This window comes from Leptidea sinapis, chromosome 1 (assembly GCF_905404315.1).
Source record: "Leptidea sinapis chromosome 1, ilLepSina1.1, whole genome shotgun sequence".
NCBI classification, from domain to species: Eukaryota; Metazoa; Arthropoda; class Insecta; order Lepidoptera; family Pieridae; genus Leptidea; species Leptidea sinapis.
The window spans coordinates 31056218-31074079 of NC_066265.1; the positions used below are offsets into that span (position 1 = coordinate 31056218).

General features: G+C 34.4%; 1 protein-coding gene across 1 annotated transcript; it reads left to right on the plus strand.

The window, feature by feature from the left end:
• Positions 1-9464, plus strand: LOC126966721 (acyl-CoA-binding protein homolog). The gene is made up of 4 exons (XM_050811008.1): positions 1-80; positions 231-276; positions 739-856; positions 8620-9464. The coding sequence occupies exons 2-4, from the start codon at positions 262-264 to the stop codon at positions 8757-8759; spliced, it is 273 nt and encodes a 90-aa protein (XP_050666965.1). The 5' UTR covers positions 1-80; positions 231-261; the 3' UTR covers positions 8760-9464.
• The last annotated feature ends 8398 nt before the right edge of the window (positions 9465-17862 follow it).

A 17862-nucleotide genomic window follows, 5' to 3' on the forward strand; every position in this document is an offset into this window, starting at 1 on the left:
CCCAGTTCACAGTTTCACACTTCACAGTTGCATATTCTACCACGAAGTGTACAGTCGTGTAGTCTAACGTCTTCCATTTAGTAAGTTACAAGTAATAGCTATTTATTTGCTAATAAATTAGGTTCTTAATTTTATCTAATCGGATTTGTCCAATCTTGATATTCGGATTATCGTTTTATTTAAGTCTCGTATTTGTGTCGATAAAAAGTAATATTTAATAACTATTTCAGGTCAATAAGTTCAATATCGTTGTTGGTAACCATGTCTCTCCAAGAGGTGAGTTCTTTAATTATTGTCTTTATTTTAATTACTTTCGTTATTATGTATCTAGATGTTAGAGGTCAAAATGTGTACGAAATTATTATAAATATATTCTTATCCTGCTTCATATTGAAGAGCTTAGATAAATACTAAATACTTAATAAAGTAAAGTATATGATTTTCAACATAATAGAATATTATGTTATATAATAATATTTCTAGTTCTAGGAGGTAAATTTCCAAATTCCTTCCAATGGCACTTTAATTATTTTTACTTATTTAAAAAATAATGATAAATTTCATTTAAATAATATAACCTACTAAAATATTATAAACATTTGTTGCATTATATTTGTTTTAAAAAAAGTAATTGATACATATTATTTATCTTGTTGAAAATTATTAGTCACAAAATCTAATCAGAACAAAAGTTGTGAGATTTTTTTTTTATCATTCTATAATATTGGTATTTTACAGCAATTTGACAAAGCTGCTGAAGATACCAAGAAGCTAAAGACACGTCCAAGTGATGCAGACCTCCTAGAGATCTACGCCTACTTCAAGCAGGCCACAGTTGGAGACGCAGACCCTGCTGGTATGTTTATTCTTAGTCAAGGAGCAACTAACCATTGATGGTTTTGGATCATGTCTATTTCTTTTCTCATTTTTAAATTTTTGCTACTATTACTAGCTATGGTGAATAGCACACCATGTTAATAGAAAGTTATACTTGGCTAAGAAAAAAAAGTTAAGGCAACCTTTTTAAAATTTGACTTTTTCCACTTAACCTCTTAGAATACAAATTTCTAGATTTCCATAGAGTTCAAATGGCATTGAGATAAAACTTATGTATAAATATAATTTTCACACACTCAGCTAACCTAAATGTCCCACATAAAATTTTAATGGTTGTTTTTTCAAAATACAAAACTATTTCTCAAGCATTTCAGTTTATACAATTTGAAGAACTTATTTTTCAAGTTCTCAGAATCTGTATTACAGAAGACCACTCTTTCCCAGAGATATTAATGCTGACATGTATACTATCAAAGCATAAATATTCAAATAAACTTATCTAAAAGTGTAAAATATTTTATTTCAAGGTCGTTGTATATTACCACGGTGTTCACTATTCTTCTAAACTATATACAAGAAGCAACTTCAAGACTTGTTATATTTACAATGATGTGTGGCTACTGTGACTATGAACTAAGGCAACTTATAGTTATTAAAATATTCAGATTTATATATATGATATAAAGATTTCAGTTATTTCAGAGTATTTAGGCATTTTGTAATGCTCATTCTACATACACTTGATGTATATATATATTTAATATTAGTTTTATTATCTGCATTGTATAATTTAGAAACTTGACCATCAAATATTTTACACACAATGTTGTAAACATTAAGTTATACAATTAAATACTCACCACAAATTGTATACATAAAGTTTTTAAAACCCACACATTACACAGAATATGTAGTAATGTTTTGTTTTATGAAGTGCTTTGTATAAAACATTTAGCTGTTCAATTTTTAAAATATTGAAGTTATATATTTTACCACAGCTGAATATCTAAGTGATCCAACAGCCTGGGACTAGATTATGATTATTTTATAGCAGTAGCAATGACAATACAATATTGTATATTTTATTAAAAAGGCAGTGCAAAATAATTGATTGGAGAGTTTCTTGCCCACTTCTCTCTCAGAGCGCCATTTGTTTCCAAAGCGGTAGTAGTGTCTAGTATATAAGAAATGACTTCAAAAGGAATCAATTTTGAGGAATAAATGCCTTTACAATTATTAATATTAAATCGATGTCATTATTAATGTGGTACTGACTGAATTTGTACTAAACTGAATTAAAACTCCCAAATAATGTCGCCTGGCCTGTAACTTGTGGCTTATGACAGTGCTTGAGCAGTTTCATTTTAAAGGCACATTATTAAAATAATAATCAGGCACATGTTACATGCCTTGTTGACAATTCAACCAAATTTAGAAAGAAAAACATTTATTTCACAAAACACTCACAGGATACACTTAATATAAAAAGATAAAATTACAAAACAAACATATCAAAATAGTAATAGATTTAATATTGGAGAGTTCCTGTGCAGTGCAGAAAATGGGTCACCGACTCAGGACTATCTGTGACACGGCCAATTTAGATTTACTTTCATCATTTTCCAATCTATGCTAAAGAGACACCCAACCCCTCTCATGAGATCAATAATGTTCCTGGGGAGATCGTTTTATTAATTACCACTTTTAATTCATTGACTATAAGTCTGATCACAGCTTTCTCTCAGTTCTTGGTGATTTTGCTAATATACTCCTATTGATTGAATTAGTTTATGATACACATGGATTTATTATTACTTATGTACACATACATCTAATTGTTGCAATTGTTCCTTGGATAGGATGTTATTGAATGAATCTTTTAGGTAGCTATGTGGTATGGCGAGATGCTATCTTGCCTGGTGTTCCTAGGTGGATTCTAAATGGGTACCTGTAAGCAAATTCTTTCTGAGTAGTACAAATTTTAAATTAATAAGTCAACATTTACATGTGTAAAGACTGTGATGTGCAATTTGCATGTTTCAGTTTGTGAATATGTGCTCATAGATAAATAAACTAATCCCGATTTGATAATATTTATGATTCAATTCAGTTAAGCATATTGGGTAGATATTTCCAAAACCAAAGCATCTGTTGTTCGTTGACCCGTCGTAATTAATACTAATTAGCTGACCCGACAGACGTTGTTCTGTATATAATAAATAATATAATGTTTTTCTATGAATTTGTCTATAATATATCATAACACCAAAAATTACTTCTTAAAATATGCACCCTGCTGACGTAATGAAATTGTTTCACAGCAGAACTGTCAAACCGTGCGTCAATAAATTCTCTCATAGAAATAATGTATGGACACATCAAAGGAAAAACAAATTTGTTGTTTTTATTTAATTTAGCAGCATTTTCCTATTTATTCACCTTTTAAACCTTCTCTGGACTTCCACAAATAATTCAAGACCTAAATTTGCCAAATCGGTCCAGCCGTTGTCGAGTCTTAGCGAGACTAACGAACAGCAATTCATTTTTATATAATATTAGCTGACCCAACACACTAGCTGTTCTGTCAATAGAAGAATTCGGGAATAATGTATCTAAAACCAATAGAAATGTGATAGTATTAAATATTTAATTGGTTAAAAATGAAATGAAAACGTATTTCTGAATGATCATACCCTTCAACTACCGTTTAGTAGGCATGACGGTGCGGGGGAACGGTCATATCGCATTAAGTGTAGCGATTACTCCGAAGAGATAATTGAATTAATTGAAATCATGCGGTGTAAATGAGTAAAATATCTAACCTATTTAAAATGATAAGTATTAAAATCGTGTTTGTGTAAACAGATTTTACATTATCGCTTTATATTTTGCGTAGAGTTCGGATATTATTTCAATTTAACTAAATTTATTTTGTTAACGATTGAAATGAAATAAAAACTGCATGTGAGCTTACCCTAAAAAGCAGTGAAAACCGCATTCAAATCGGCTTATTCGGTTTGAGATTACCGTGCATAGAAACACTGAAAAAAAAAACAAGAATCTAAAGAACAGTATTTTGAAGTACTTGACGTATGACTCGACGTATACGACAAGGTTATGATTTATCATACTTTAGGTATTACTTATTATTAACTTCAATCCTGCGTTTGTTTACCGAGACATTAGATAAGTGTCTAGTCTAAAGTCTATGTGAGTATCGTAATTTTGGAATACTTATGCAAGGTACATTTCGGATTATAATTGTCGTTCCATAGATCAGGTTACGTGTTTATACCAAATTAGTTAGTACCTGTTTTCCTTCCTGCTCATAATGGAAACTTGATTCATGACGTAAACGAGAAAGGACGCATGCTTATTGCTTGTGTTGGATTTGTAAGCAAATACTCAGTACCTATTTGAATGACAACGCTCCGTTTTCGCAGTAGTCTCACGCGATTAGGAGTCTAAGGTCAGTAACGCATTTCTGGACCTCTGGTATTGCAGATGTCCATAGGCGGTTGGTTTTTTTAACTTTTCGCCAGGAAAGTCTTGCGCATTTGCCCGTTTGGTCTCTTTATATAAAAAAAAAGACGAGCACATTTGTCTGGCTTGAAATGGTAATAATTAAATAGATAAACACACGTTAGTACTGGAGTTATTTGCAAACTTTACATGGCAACTCTAATGTCAAGGATGATTTGACAAAAAAGATGGCAATTGTTTTGGTTCCGGGTTAAATAAATATATAAAAATAAATCTATTAAAAGTGAAATACGTAAGATGTGGTTTTGCAAAATTTGCAATTTCAATGACAAACAACAGCAGAAAGAAACAAAATACATCCTATTCTAGGTCATAAACTATGTTAATTCAAAATTTTATTACAATTCGTTTAGAAGACTATGCTAAAAATTAACAAGTATCAAAACAAACTTTTTATATTTAAAATGTTGGCAGGTACTGATTCGGATTAATTAGTTTCTACTAACTGTCTATATACATATAAAAATGAATTGCTGTTCGTTAGTCTCGCTAAAACTCGAGAACGGCTGGACCGATTTGGCTAATTTAGGTCTTGAATTATTTGTGGAAGTCCAGAGAAAGTTTAAAAGGTGAATAAATAGGAAAATGCTGCTAAATTAAAGAAAATAATAAATTTGTTTTTCCTTTGATGTGTCCATACATAATTTCTATGAGAGAATTTATTGACGCAGTATGACAGTTCTGCTGTGAAACAATTTCATTACGACAGCAGGGTGCATATTTTACGAAGTAATTTTTGATGTTATGATATATTATTGACAAATTCATATAAAAACATAATTTTATTTATTATATACATAACAACGTCTGTCGGGTCAGCTAGTTAGATATATAATTTAAGAAAGGCTAGCGTGCTTTATTGTATACTCCACGGGTATTAGGTATTCCGTTTCTTAATTAATGTCACGGCAGTTCAAATAAATACTTAAGCGGTTATCACCCTTACGCGACATCGAAATGTTCAAGGTTAATTAAGTAGAATAATTCATTGACCCTGCGGTATACACTAATTCTGGTACAACGCGTTCACATTAAGTTATTTTTGGTGATCTACTGCTAAAGCGATTTGAACCTTAAAACAGATATTCAACAAAATCGAAGCAACAAAAATCGGCTCGATAAAAGAAACCTTTTAACATTTATCGCTTCAACTTGTCTAAGTTCTTAGGGCTGTTTTATATTTAAACACTAACCCCCTTATTCATAATGGTCCGCTAACTTTAAGCAGCCGCTTAGGAGTGTTTTTCTCATTCTGACTTAGGTCAATAGAAGAAGACAGAGTGAGAATTAGCAATGCTTTAAGTTAGCAGACTATTATGAATAAGGGGGTTAACATATAATTAAATCATTATTTTTAGATTTGTTTATATTATATGTGTTAGTTATATAAGTCAACAAAATAAAATTAGCTGTTGTAATACTATAATATATTTGGACGCCATTTTTGTAATCCGAAATATCCTCTGAATTTTTGTTAATACGATATATCACCAAATTCTTTAACGTAATTTATGGGGTACTGAAAAGCTACGCTTTTTAACTTATTTCTTGTGAAATATTCCAAATCATTAAAATATAATATAGGATATTTTGCAAACATCTCTAGACCGATTTAATGGAACCGTCTGAACATATCCATGCGAATTCGATTTCAATTCGCTCCGTTTGAACCCGTTATTGGAATTTATTGGCTACTGGAGTAAGACAACCAATACTGCGCCATAAATGTAGCAGTAATTAGAGCGTCTCTTCGTGCGGTTAATTATTATCGACTGCTCATGAACAGTTGCGGTGACCGACATTCATCCCCCTTTCAAATAATCTTTAAGCATGTAGCCTAAAACGTATTGACATTATATTACATTTTTTTATTTACGGTATGTTTTTAAGTAAAAACCTTTTTGCCCCGAGAAGAAAGTGCAAGAAATCCAATGGCTACCCATAGAGAAGGCATTATTTTTTGTACAATTACTAACACATTAGTTGTAAGATGTTGCATAGAAGATTTTATAGGGTATATTGCGTCAAGGATAAACAGGATTACTTAGGAAACCAAGATGGCTAATTTCAAAATGGCCGCCTTGCGAGAAATTTGAAAAGTAGGCAGATAGTGTTGAATATCTTGTACTATGGTATGGGACCCTTCCGGTGCCACTTTGACTCGCACTTGACCAGAACTAAATAACGTTTTATTATTATTATTAACTAATTTTCACTAATACTTCGACTATGATTTATTTCACTAGTGGGCTCCTTTGCACAGGATTTCGGCCAGATTATGTTTACCACTACAGCGCGTATTTCTGCCGTGAAGCAGTAATGTGTAAGCATTATTGTATTTCGGTCTGAAGCGCGCCGTAGCTAGTGAAATTACTGGGTAAATGAGATTTAACATGTCTCATGGTGAACGGCGCAGTTGTAGTGCCGCGCGGAATTATTGGTTTGATCAAGAATCCTAAGCGGCACTGCATTGTAATGTGCGGGGCGTATCATTTACCATCAGCTAAACGTCCAGCTCGTCTCGTCCCTTATTGTCATAAAAATGAATGAAAACAGACAAAGAATTTGGTGATATATCGTATTAACAAAAATGCAGTCTGCAAGCCAAGCGCAAGTACCCCTGTACACCTGCGATAGCTTCGTACGTATCGAAGTAACCGGGATCGTTTGATTGCTATTTGTGTCACCGGACACTCAACAACCAGATATCCGATGGCCAAAGCGTATGTGGCATGGGTAAATTCAAATAAGAACATTTACGTCAGCAACTGTCAAAATATGTCACACAAAAATTCGCTTTGCCAAAAACAAACTTTATTTGCATGTCAATAACAATAGTCTCACATGAAATTTAAATAAAAACGTTATATAGTACTAAATTGTACAAATATAATATTTGATTTATTTAAGTCATAAATGACAGCTATGACGTCACAATAAGGCGCAAAGTCGGTCCTATTCTAATTTCGCAGTCGCCGCTAATTGTGTTAGCGAGCAGTCGGCACCGGATAGATACCCGGCAATCGAGAGTTATAAAAAGGCAGTCAGAAGCTTAAGCGAAATCGGCGAAGCGTTAACTCGGCTTAGTTAATATTCGTAATTCTCGCTAACATCTAATAAAAAAAATATGAATAATCAAAAACACGCACGTCTCAATGCTCGCAACACGTTCAAGAACAATGTAGACATTTTGTAATTATATTTTAAATACTATTGTTTACTTCATCGTTATGGCACAGCAACGAATAATGTCTCATTGTCTGTATGTCGACTTTAGATTTCAATAAAAATACCATTACAACTTGTAAATCAGTTGGTTTCTTTGTTATGTACGATTTTATGAAATTTCACATACGCGTTGTAAGGGCTTACAAAAAAAGAGACACGTTAAGTGAGATATTCAAATTCACCGAATTACATTCTAAGTTGAGTGTTGAATATTTTGACGGTAAACGAATAAACACTTACCCCCTTATTCATAATGGTCCGCTAACTTTAAACAGCCGCTTAGGAGTATTTTTTCTCATTCTGACTTAGGTCAATAGAAGAAGACAGAGTGAGAATTAGCAATGCTTTAAGTTAGCAGACTATTATGAATAAGGGGGTTATAATATATTTTCACTTCGACTCAAATTATTTTACCCCGAACCAGGTTTATAGCCTGTGTTATAGGTACAAGATATCTATATACATAATTAATATATATATACTTATTTAAACATACATAATTATACATATTATAAGCATCTATGACTCGGAAACAAACATCCATATTCATCATATTTACCTAAATGTTTGCACCTACCGGGAGTCGAATCCGGAATCTCTATATGACTATATGGGTCGATCGATTCGAATGGTCTTCGAATTTCGTGGTCGAAGTAACCGATTCTGATGAAATTTTAAGGAATTCCAAGCAAAGTCTATATAAAAATTATATGTCTTCCGTAACATAAGCAAAGCTATGATAAAAAGTAAAATTTTCGTATAGTTTAAGGTCTAGAAGGAAATTAATTTACACAGACCAAGCGATCATCCGAAGAATACTTCTGTTTTTGTACTCTTTCTTTGATTCGTTCTACAAACGGTTGGTTTAAACTTTAAAAACGTGTTAACAGCTCAGAAGATTCGCATATATTACCAATTTTTCTTTTCGGACATAGATTATTTAATAATTCTTAGAGATTTTAAAAATGCGGGTATTTCAAAAATCTCTCATATTGTCTTTCTTATTTTCAGGCAAACCGGGCATTTTCGACCTGAAGGGCAAAGCTAAATACGAATCTTGGGCCAGCAAGAAGGGCGTGTCCAAGGAAGACGCCATGAATGCCTACATCGCCAAGGCAAAGACCCTGGTCGATAGCATCGGCTTGCAATAAATATAGTTCTAATCTTAGGTTAAGGATTGGTCTCCGCTACGCTTCAACTAGATAACGTACTACCTGAGAACAATAGCTTTTTTATTACGGCAACTTTGTTGTAGATGGATTGGCTATTTGTAAAGATGCTTGTGTGCGTGCCATCTTGACACTCAATGACATCTATAAAATTTTGTAACATATACGCTTCGTGTTATTTTACATTGAAAGTACAACGTCACACATTGTTCGAGATTGGCTCGAGTACGCCCACTTGGGCGTAGTATTAGTTGCCGCACTTTGCGACTACGCCTGCGGTATCTAGATGGAGCGCAGCAGAGATCAATGCATAATCTATGGTTCTAATATTTATAGTTGAAATGACAGCGTCTGCTAAATTATTAACAGCCGCTATGATTGAATCCGCAAATGCATAACTGTCTCGACTAGTCAAAAACGTTTCGTTAAAAAAAGATGATTGTTATTTCAACTGTAAGTATAATATCGCCGCCTCTTTATTACGAGTGTCTTTTTATCTGTAAGCATTAAATTATTGTTATATTAGCTGTTTAATATTTTACAATATACACTCTAAAATCAAATAGTATATTTACGAAAGTGCTTTTGAAAGACATTAAATTATATTGTTTGCTATACGAGATATATGGTTGAATTTATTTTTGTATAATCTGCCTTATGTGGGGAATAAACGATAACTATGGTGGATTTATGTTTTTTTTTGGTAAATATTTTATACTAGCTGATCCGACAGACGTTGTTCTGTATATAATAAATAAAATAATGTTTTGATATGAATTTGTCAATAATATATCATAACATCAAAAATTACTTCCAAAAATATGCACCCTGCTGTCGTAATGAAATTGTTTCACAGCAGAACTGTCAAACCGTGCGTCAATAAATTCTCTCATAGAAATTATGTATGGACACATCAAAGGAAAAACAAATTTGTTGTTTTTCTTTAATTTAGCAGCATTTTCCTTTTTATTCACCTTTTAAACCTTCTCTGGACTTCCACAAATAATTCAAGACATAAATTTGCCAAATCGGTCCAGCCGTTCTCGAGTTTTAGCGAGACTAACGAACAGCCAATTCATTTTTATATATATAGATTATGTATATTGATGTTTTTGCAAAGGGTAGGTAGGTTTTAAGAAATACAATACTAGATCTGTGTAATAAAACAGGACTGTATAATAATTTAAGTGGTTAAATAATAGTGCAAGAGACTGGTAGCATAGAGACCAGAGTAGGTAATAATAAGTTATATAAAACTTAAAAAAGTGACAATAATATGCAATGTTCTCTCGCATTTCTCGAACAGGATCCTCACACCTTACCAGGTCATAAAATCAAAAAAAAAAAAAATCCTCACACCACGAAACGTAAATTTATTATGACAGTTATGTTCCGGGATTGTCTTACGATAGTTTAACGTTGTATTGCTCTAATCACAGAAAATATACTAGCAATATAGACAAAGCCTGCGTACTTGAGAGAACATCTCTAACGGAGATTCCTTCAGCAAAATAGAAAAGGAATTTACCAGTGGGAGGCTCCGTTGCACACGATGCCGGCTAGGTTCCACAGGGGCGCCTATTTCTGCATTGAAGCATTAATGTGTAAACATTTCTGTGTTTCGATCTGAAAATTACTGGGCAAAATAGACTGAACATCTTATGTCTCAAGGTGACGAGCGAAATTGTAGTGCAGCTCATAATTTTTGGGTTTTTCAAGAATCCTGAGCGGTACTGCATTGGAATGGGCAGGGCGAATCAATTACCATCAGCTCAAATTCAGCTCATTATCGGGCTGTCAGGTCGTGTATACTATACGTATAATTTATGTCGTGGAGGCAAATTAGTGACACTTCATTAGAAAACACGAATAAATCTTTAGAAACATCTAATAGAAAATAATACAATAATTTCCTCAATACCCTCTATCGGTCCAGATCCCAAAAATTTACATTTCTATTGGAAGTAATAAGTACAAGGGAAATGACATGCACAATAACCCAGTCTAAAATTAAAATACCTTACAACGTTGCATCTATAATAGATATGTTCAACAATCAAGACGCCGATAAAAATACCAGTACTTCAAAAAAATCTACAATGGAACTGTAGGAGTGCTTGCTAGGAGCTTATGATAGGGGAAAAAGTGGCATTGAGAGTCAGAAGGCAATGGTGGTCAGCGCTCTAGTTCCTAGACGAAAGTAGCTAAACAAACGAATATCGTCCATAATGACTCGTTAAGTGACAACTCGCGGCACCCCGCTCGCCCGCTCAGATCGCGTCTATCGTTTGCACCATAGTTAATACACTATATTATACTAGAGAGTTTGCACTGGAAGGCCGTAGCGCAGTTTCGCGCTCATTTGATGTAATTTTACGTGTGCACAAAATAAGCGGTAAGTACATCAATACATTAAATTTTAATACTTACAGTAGATTATTGACTGTCTTTAAGCTTATATTATCGATTTAAAATCCATTTCTGGTATTTTAGTAGCAAATTAAGGTTTTTTTTTTACACATTTTGTACGATCGGGTAATAAGAGTCACTGCAGTGCAGGCAATGATAATCGGCTCCCATTGCCCGCAATCATTGTAACATATCTAAAAAATAATTCTCATTAATTATTATTCCAGAATTGCCAAAATACGTCACAGGTCCACAAATGAGGCTCAGTGGTCATCTGAAACACTGTCAAAAGCTGAGGCTCTTATCTTAGTCAAGGCCACTCTATGAGAAGTGCTGCTAAAACCATGAATATACCTTTTTCAAGCCTGCAAAAGCGGTTAAAGAAGAACAATTCATCAGAACCACGTCTCGGGCGATTTCCTGTATTCACAGCAGATGTAGAAAAGGTTTTGGCAGACCGTATAAAATATTTATTTACTATTTTTTTATGGAGTCACAGCGATTCAAATAAGAAAAGCACCGTACCAGTATGCAGAAGACCTTCAAATTTCGAACAATTTTGACAAGACTGCTAAAATGGCTGGACGCGACTGGCTCGATGGCTTTTTAAAAAGAATTGGCATTTCTATTCGGAAACCCGAAGCTACAAGTATCAACAGAATAACGGCTTTCAATTAAGAAGAAGTCTAACTCTTCTACAGACTATTAGGAGATCTGATGGACAAATATAAATTTACTCCTAATAATATTTATAACTGCGACGAGACAGGTATTTCCACAGTGCAAGATCAGATCTTATGGGCACACGTAGTTGCACAGGATGGGACTCGCCAAAAGGTTACGTATGTGACAATTGTTAGGCTAGGCTGACTCTCATTGTCCCATAGTGTCTATAATTAGCCTCAGGCATGGACAGTGGTGGTCAAAGATGTTTTTTTTAAGTTGAATGTTAAATAATGTATGATTCCAAAGATAATTAAACTGTCTGAGACTGATAGTGTAATAATTAAAATATTTTAAAAGTTGATTAAAATAAACATAAAGTAGATATTGTGTGTTTTATTATATATCTTGCTTAAGTGACTCCCATTACCCCCTTTTCCCCCAATGTCAATCTCCATTTTCTTCCATATAAATTGAATAAACTTGCTATTCCGGCTATTCTAACTTTATTGTAAAACTTCTGTCAGGTAGAATAATAAAACTTGACCAATCTGTACTCAGTCCGATACATTTTAGCCTATATACTCATGACTTGGAATCTTCACTTCCGAACTCTATTAACATGCTTCAATATACTGATTATTTTGTGATATATGCCATGGGTTTATTTATTTAGTTCATTATGTAGCCGAATATCAAATTCCTTACTCGTAGATTGTGTAAAACTTTGGATGGATGAAAACGGTCTCAGCATTTCACCTCTTAAAAGTTCTCTCTTATCTTCACGCGTCAACGTTTGCTTGGTTTGAACCAAACAAGCAACATTCATTGGAATTTTTTAAATTAGTATTTGTTTGGAATGTGTTAATTTTGGTGAGCTTGGCTAGCAGTGTCTGACAATATATTTTAAGAGATAGAATTAAGTATGTACAATCTATTTACATTATCACCTGGTGAACTTCGTACCTGGTGTCAATTGCCATCCTAGTATGATGAAAAACTTAATTGCTATAAATATAAAACTATGTGTTACAAACATTCTTATGTTTTTGTTTTATTTACATACTTTAAATGAATGGTTTTTATATTGATTACTTCAATCAAATTTATGAATGATGCAGGACTCGAACCCGCACCTCTCGGGTTCCGTCTGATTGCTCTTATAACCAGAGCCAACCGTTCAAGTCACACGGATTGTAAATCTTGGTATGTCTTGTTTAATTCTCAGGTTGTAGAACCATGTACAAGATCAATATACCCTATAAGTAAGTTCGAGTAGATCATAGTTTGTAAACTTATCACTGTTATGAACTTTACTCTGTTACCAACTGAATTTAAAATGAATCTTATTTTATGGTATTTAATGTAGCCTTTTCTTTAAAGGTGTAAGTGAGATTTCTGTTACTATGACCTATTGACCTAGGAATTTGATTACCCTAGTAGCTATTCTCTGAAAAGGATTATATACTTGTACAACAAGTTCCCAGATAATGTACAATCAAATGTGTTATCAAATTTAAAAGAATTTTTAAAAAATGTTACTCTAATGAGAATGCAGCCACTGCTACCTCGGCGTTCATAGAACATTTACTTCGATTATAAATAAAAATTGCAAAGGTCGAGGCTATCTGGCCATGGCCCTGGTGACCCAGTAGTTCTAGGTGTGACGTGGACAAATATCGTGGCGGTATTTGAAAAGGCCCTTTCGTGGTGACGATGGATCCTACTGCGAGCTTGTTTCGCCCGAACTCTTTTCAAGACAAGTGGCAAACAATTGTCAACTCTGAAGTAACAGTTCTTCGATCCTCTAAAACGATTGTCGAGTACCTAATACACACTTTTTCTTTGATCTCTTCACTTGAGTTGCCAAGCCCTCGAAAAGAAAACACCTACTGAGAGGACTGTCTTTTGGTTTCGAATCATTAAAATAAATCCAGTTTACGTCACTCGTAAGTACGTCGAAAATAAATTCAAATATTTCTACTAAAAATAGTATAAGAAACCACTTATTGAAAGTCCAAAACTACCACCCATTAGAAAAAGTATGCCTCAGATCCGAGAAGAACGGGCGCAAGAAACTCAGTGGGCTTCTTTTTCTTCATAAATATCATTTACAATGTTACATTTTAATCTTATATCTGATCATTTTCAGTCAACTCCGTTAAATCTTCAACTATTTCACGGCACCAATCAACACGACGATGTTTTTGGGCTACGGACATATTATAAGCGACACCAAACTTCCTGATGGCTTATTGTTCATGGAGGATTTGTGCACTCGACTCATACCGATGCCTAAGCTTGTCCAAATCTGCTGATAAGTCACTCTTTTGTCAGTCTATAACACCGATGCTATCTTCAGTACGGCCGTAAAGGCCGTCCGTCACGCAGATCATCTTTGAAATTACTGCAACCACGTATAAAATTCAAAACAGTTGTAAACAGTGGCACGAGGAGGTTCTTTGTCCTTAAAGGCCAATCGCTATCATAACTTTGTTGTTGACTTAAATGCCATCGAAAGTCGTAAGAAACGAAAATTTTCATAACACCGACGATTTTCAATTTGCTGCGAAATCGCTAATAAATGAATAAATTACACACCTACTCATATTGGCATAGTTCCTTTTTAAAAAATTTAAATTCTTTTCTTTTATTATACCTATTGTTTACAAGAGGGTTGTTCTAAAAACTATCTGCGTCATCCTCGTAGCATTCGTCTTAACCGATTTATCTAGGAATTTGTCAAAATTGGCACTTTCAGCCCCGCTCTACTGTTTTTATTCCTGATGAAGTAATGATTAACTTGCTCAACACTAGGTACAACATAATTATGAAATTGAAAATTATAAAAAATAAAAAAAAACAGCGTCGCTGCAGGAAAGCTCGATGTTTTATTCATCTCAACCACGGACGAGTAAAATAGGAAGGACTCCGCGCCGTGAGCAAGTGAAGCACCGTTATGCTAGTGTGTGTGTGGTTACGGGGGATACTAGTTACATAATGTTTTCTCCCTTAAATAATCATATATGGCCACAAATACTTATATAGTATCGTTTTTACACTTTTTCACAACGCACGACGGCATTTTTAAATTATTTTATTGAGACGCAAACTGATCTGTCACAGCCGATGACAATTCTCATAATGGCCGCCTATCGTCCTGTAGTAGTGTAAGTGTGTGTAAGTGTAAGTGTGCGTGGGGCTAGGTTAGGTTTACACGTTAATCGGCTTGTTTTGGTGCTACACTGTTATGTAAGGTGACACGGAGTCCTTATTTTTTACTAGTCCGTGATCTCAACTAATATTATAACGAGGAAAGTTTTATAGTTTTGCAATCTTCATTTCTCGCGATATTTGTTTTTGTTTCCTTATTCTAGCATAATCAACCAACATTAAGGTAAAGATAAAATTAACAGGAACCAAACATTTTTGTATGCAACATTAGGTATAACATTCTGTTTTTTTCATAAAGTTTAGCAAGGGTCCTAACGTGGGATATAAGTAGTCTATACTAAGTTTTGCCCCCTGTAGCTCTTCGAACTGTTTTCAATCTCCTTGGCATACTACTAATCAAGTTGTCAATAAAATCTTGAAGGATCTATTCTTCCTGTAATGCATTTTTAAGTTTTCTTATACTAGCGGGAGCAGGATTTCTTTTGTTAATTAATGTCTTTCAAGCTTGTCCCAGACATGCTCCATGGGGTTTAAGTTGGGCGAGCGTACTGGCCACCTAATACATTACATTGATATCCATATCTCAGCATGATAATACACCATCATCCATAAAAATAAAACCCTTTCCTTTTGAAAGGGCTGATGGTGCTACAATTTCTTCAAACATATCAGTTACGCATCGTGACGCCATTAAAGTCCTATTCCTAATGACGGAGAGTTTCGTACCCCGATTAAAATACCTCCCATACCATAACTGAACTTCCACCATATGCCTCTTATATCCAATGATGTTGCACTGGACGTACCTCTCTCCTGGGCATCTCCACACTTAAATCTATTTTCTGGTTTTAAGCAAAATCTAGACTCATCTGTGAATAGAACTTGACTGCAATATTTATCGTTTTAATTTTCATGATTGCGAGCAAAATCAACTCGAGCTACTCGCTGTTATGTGGCTGATTTAAGTCTTCTTCTCACAGGTTTAGTGATTACTGCAACGCCTCGAACTTCTTGGAGATTCTTTCTTACCTCAAAAGTCAATGTTGTGTTTCTAAGCACGCTATTAATGATAAAACGGTCATCTCTGGACACAGTTTTCCGTTTACGTTGCTGTCCTTCTAGTATCGTTAACTGTCTGGTCTGCTGATACCTCTTGACAACTTGGTGTATCACAGACTTGGACACTCGTAATGTTTTAGCCACATTCTCGTATGTGTGCACAGTTTCAGTAACAGCCCCAGCAGCTTGAGTGGTATATAGAACTGACATTCTTAGTTTATTTGCAATAATGGTTCGCACTTAATACGATAGACAAGACAATCAAAGAAAAACTTAAAAAAAAAAAAAAAATTTGAAAACAAGAATCAATTCTTATCCTATAGAGATTTTTTTTTATGGAAAAGGAGGACAAACAAGTGTACGGGTCACCTGGTGTCAAGTGATCACCGCCGCCCACATTCTCAACACCAGAAGAATGACAGGAGCGTTGCCGGCCTTAAAGGAAGGTGTATGCGCTTTTTTTTGAAGGTACCCATGTCGTATCGTCCCGGAAACACCGCACAAGGAAGTTGATTCCACAGCTTTGTAGTACGTGGAAGAAAGCTCCTTGAAAACCGCACTGTGGAGGACCTCCCCACATCCAGATGGTGGGGATGATATCCTAACATGTGGCGTGTCGTGCGAAGGTGGAATTCGGCGGCAGGAATCAGGTGAAACAGCTCTTCGGAACACTCCCCATGATAAATGCGGCAGAGGACACACAATGAAGCGATTAGAGAACTCATTGCAGAGAAAAGAAGGCAAAGAAATATTTGAAAGACAAAACAATTAATATATAAATAAATTAACAAAGAAAGTGAAACCCAAAATATTCAATGATATTTCCACCAACAAATATCTCCAAAAGCTAACAGGTGACCGTTCAACAGATTACTCTCTATGGAAGGTTGCTAAAAAATTTAAACGCCCCATTACCCAAATAACTCCTATTAAAGACGCAGATGGTCAATGAGCAGTGAACAATGAGCAAAAAGTTCAAATATTTGCCGATCACCTTGAAAAGATCTTTCGCCTAAATGAGTGTGATCCTAACGAGACGTTTACATAATACACATTATTGTAATTTCCAAACAGAGGAGGATTTTATTTGATTAAACATTTATTTGATTAAAAAACTTCAAATTAAAAAAAAAAAATAAAAAAATTAAAGAACTTCCTTAGGTGAACAGAGCGTTCACCTAAGGAAGTTGTGAGAGAAATAAAATATAATGTAAGTACAAAAAAAGCTACTGTATATGATTTGATATCGACTTCCAAAAAAAGGTCCTGTTAAATTATCGACCCTTATTAATTGTGCAATTAGAATACGACAAGTATCACATCTGTGGAATGTTGTTGAAGTCGTCATGATTTCTAAACCAGGAAAACCACCGAATCAAACAGCATCATACAGGCCAATTTCCCTGCTTCCTGTAATGTCCAAGCTTTTGGAGAAGTTGCTACTTAAGGGGCTAAAACCTATAATAGAGATTAGAAACCTGATTCGAGAGCACAAGTTTAGTTTCCGAGAAAAACACTCAACCATGGATGAAGTGCATAGAATAAGAATAGAGGATATCTCCTCAGAAATTAAGGAGATTAAAGCTAGAGTGCCTCTGGCAAGTGTATTAGGTCCGGTAATGTACCTACTATAAACGAATATCATTTCTAAAATAGAAATAACGCTGTTGCGAACTTTGCTGATGATACTGCTCTAATGAGTGTCGGTAGTAACCATAAAGAGGCAGCAGAGAAAGTTCAAATAGCGGTAAACACAGTAGTAAAGTGGACTAAAAAATGG

Bases quoted from the DNA above. Each gene is read 5' to 3' on its own strand.
- LOC126966721 (XM_050811008.1), top strand. The intron at 857-8,619 runs GTATGTTTATTC...TCTTATTTTCAG, and splicing joins TGGAGACGCAGACCCTGCTG to GCAAACCGGGCATTTTCGAC.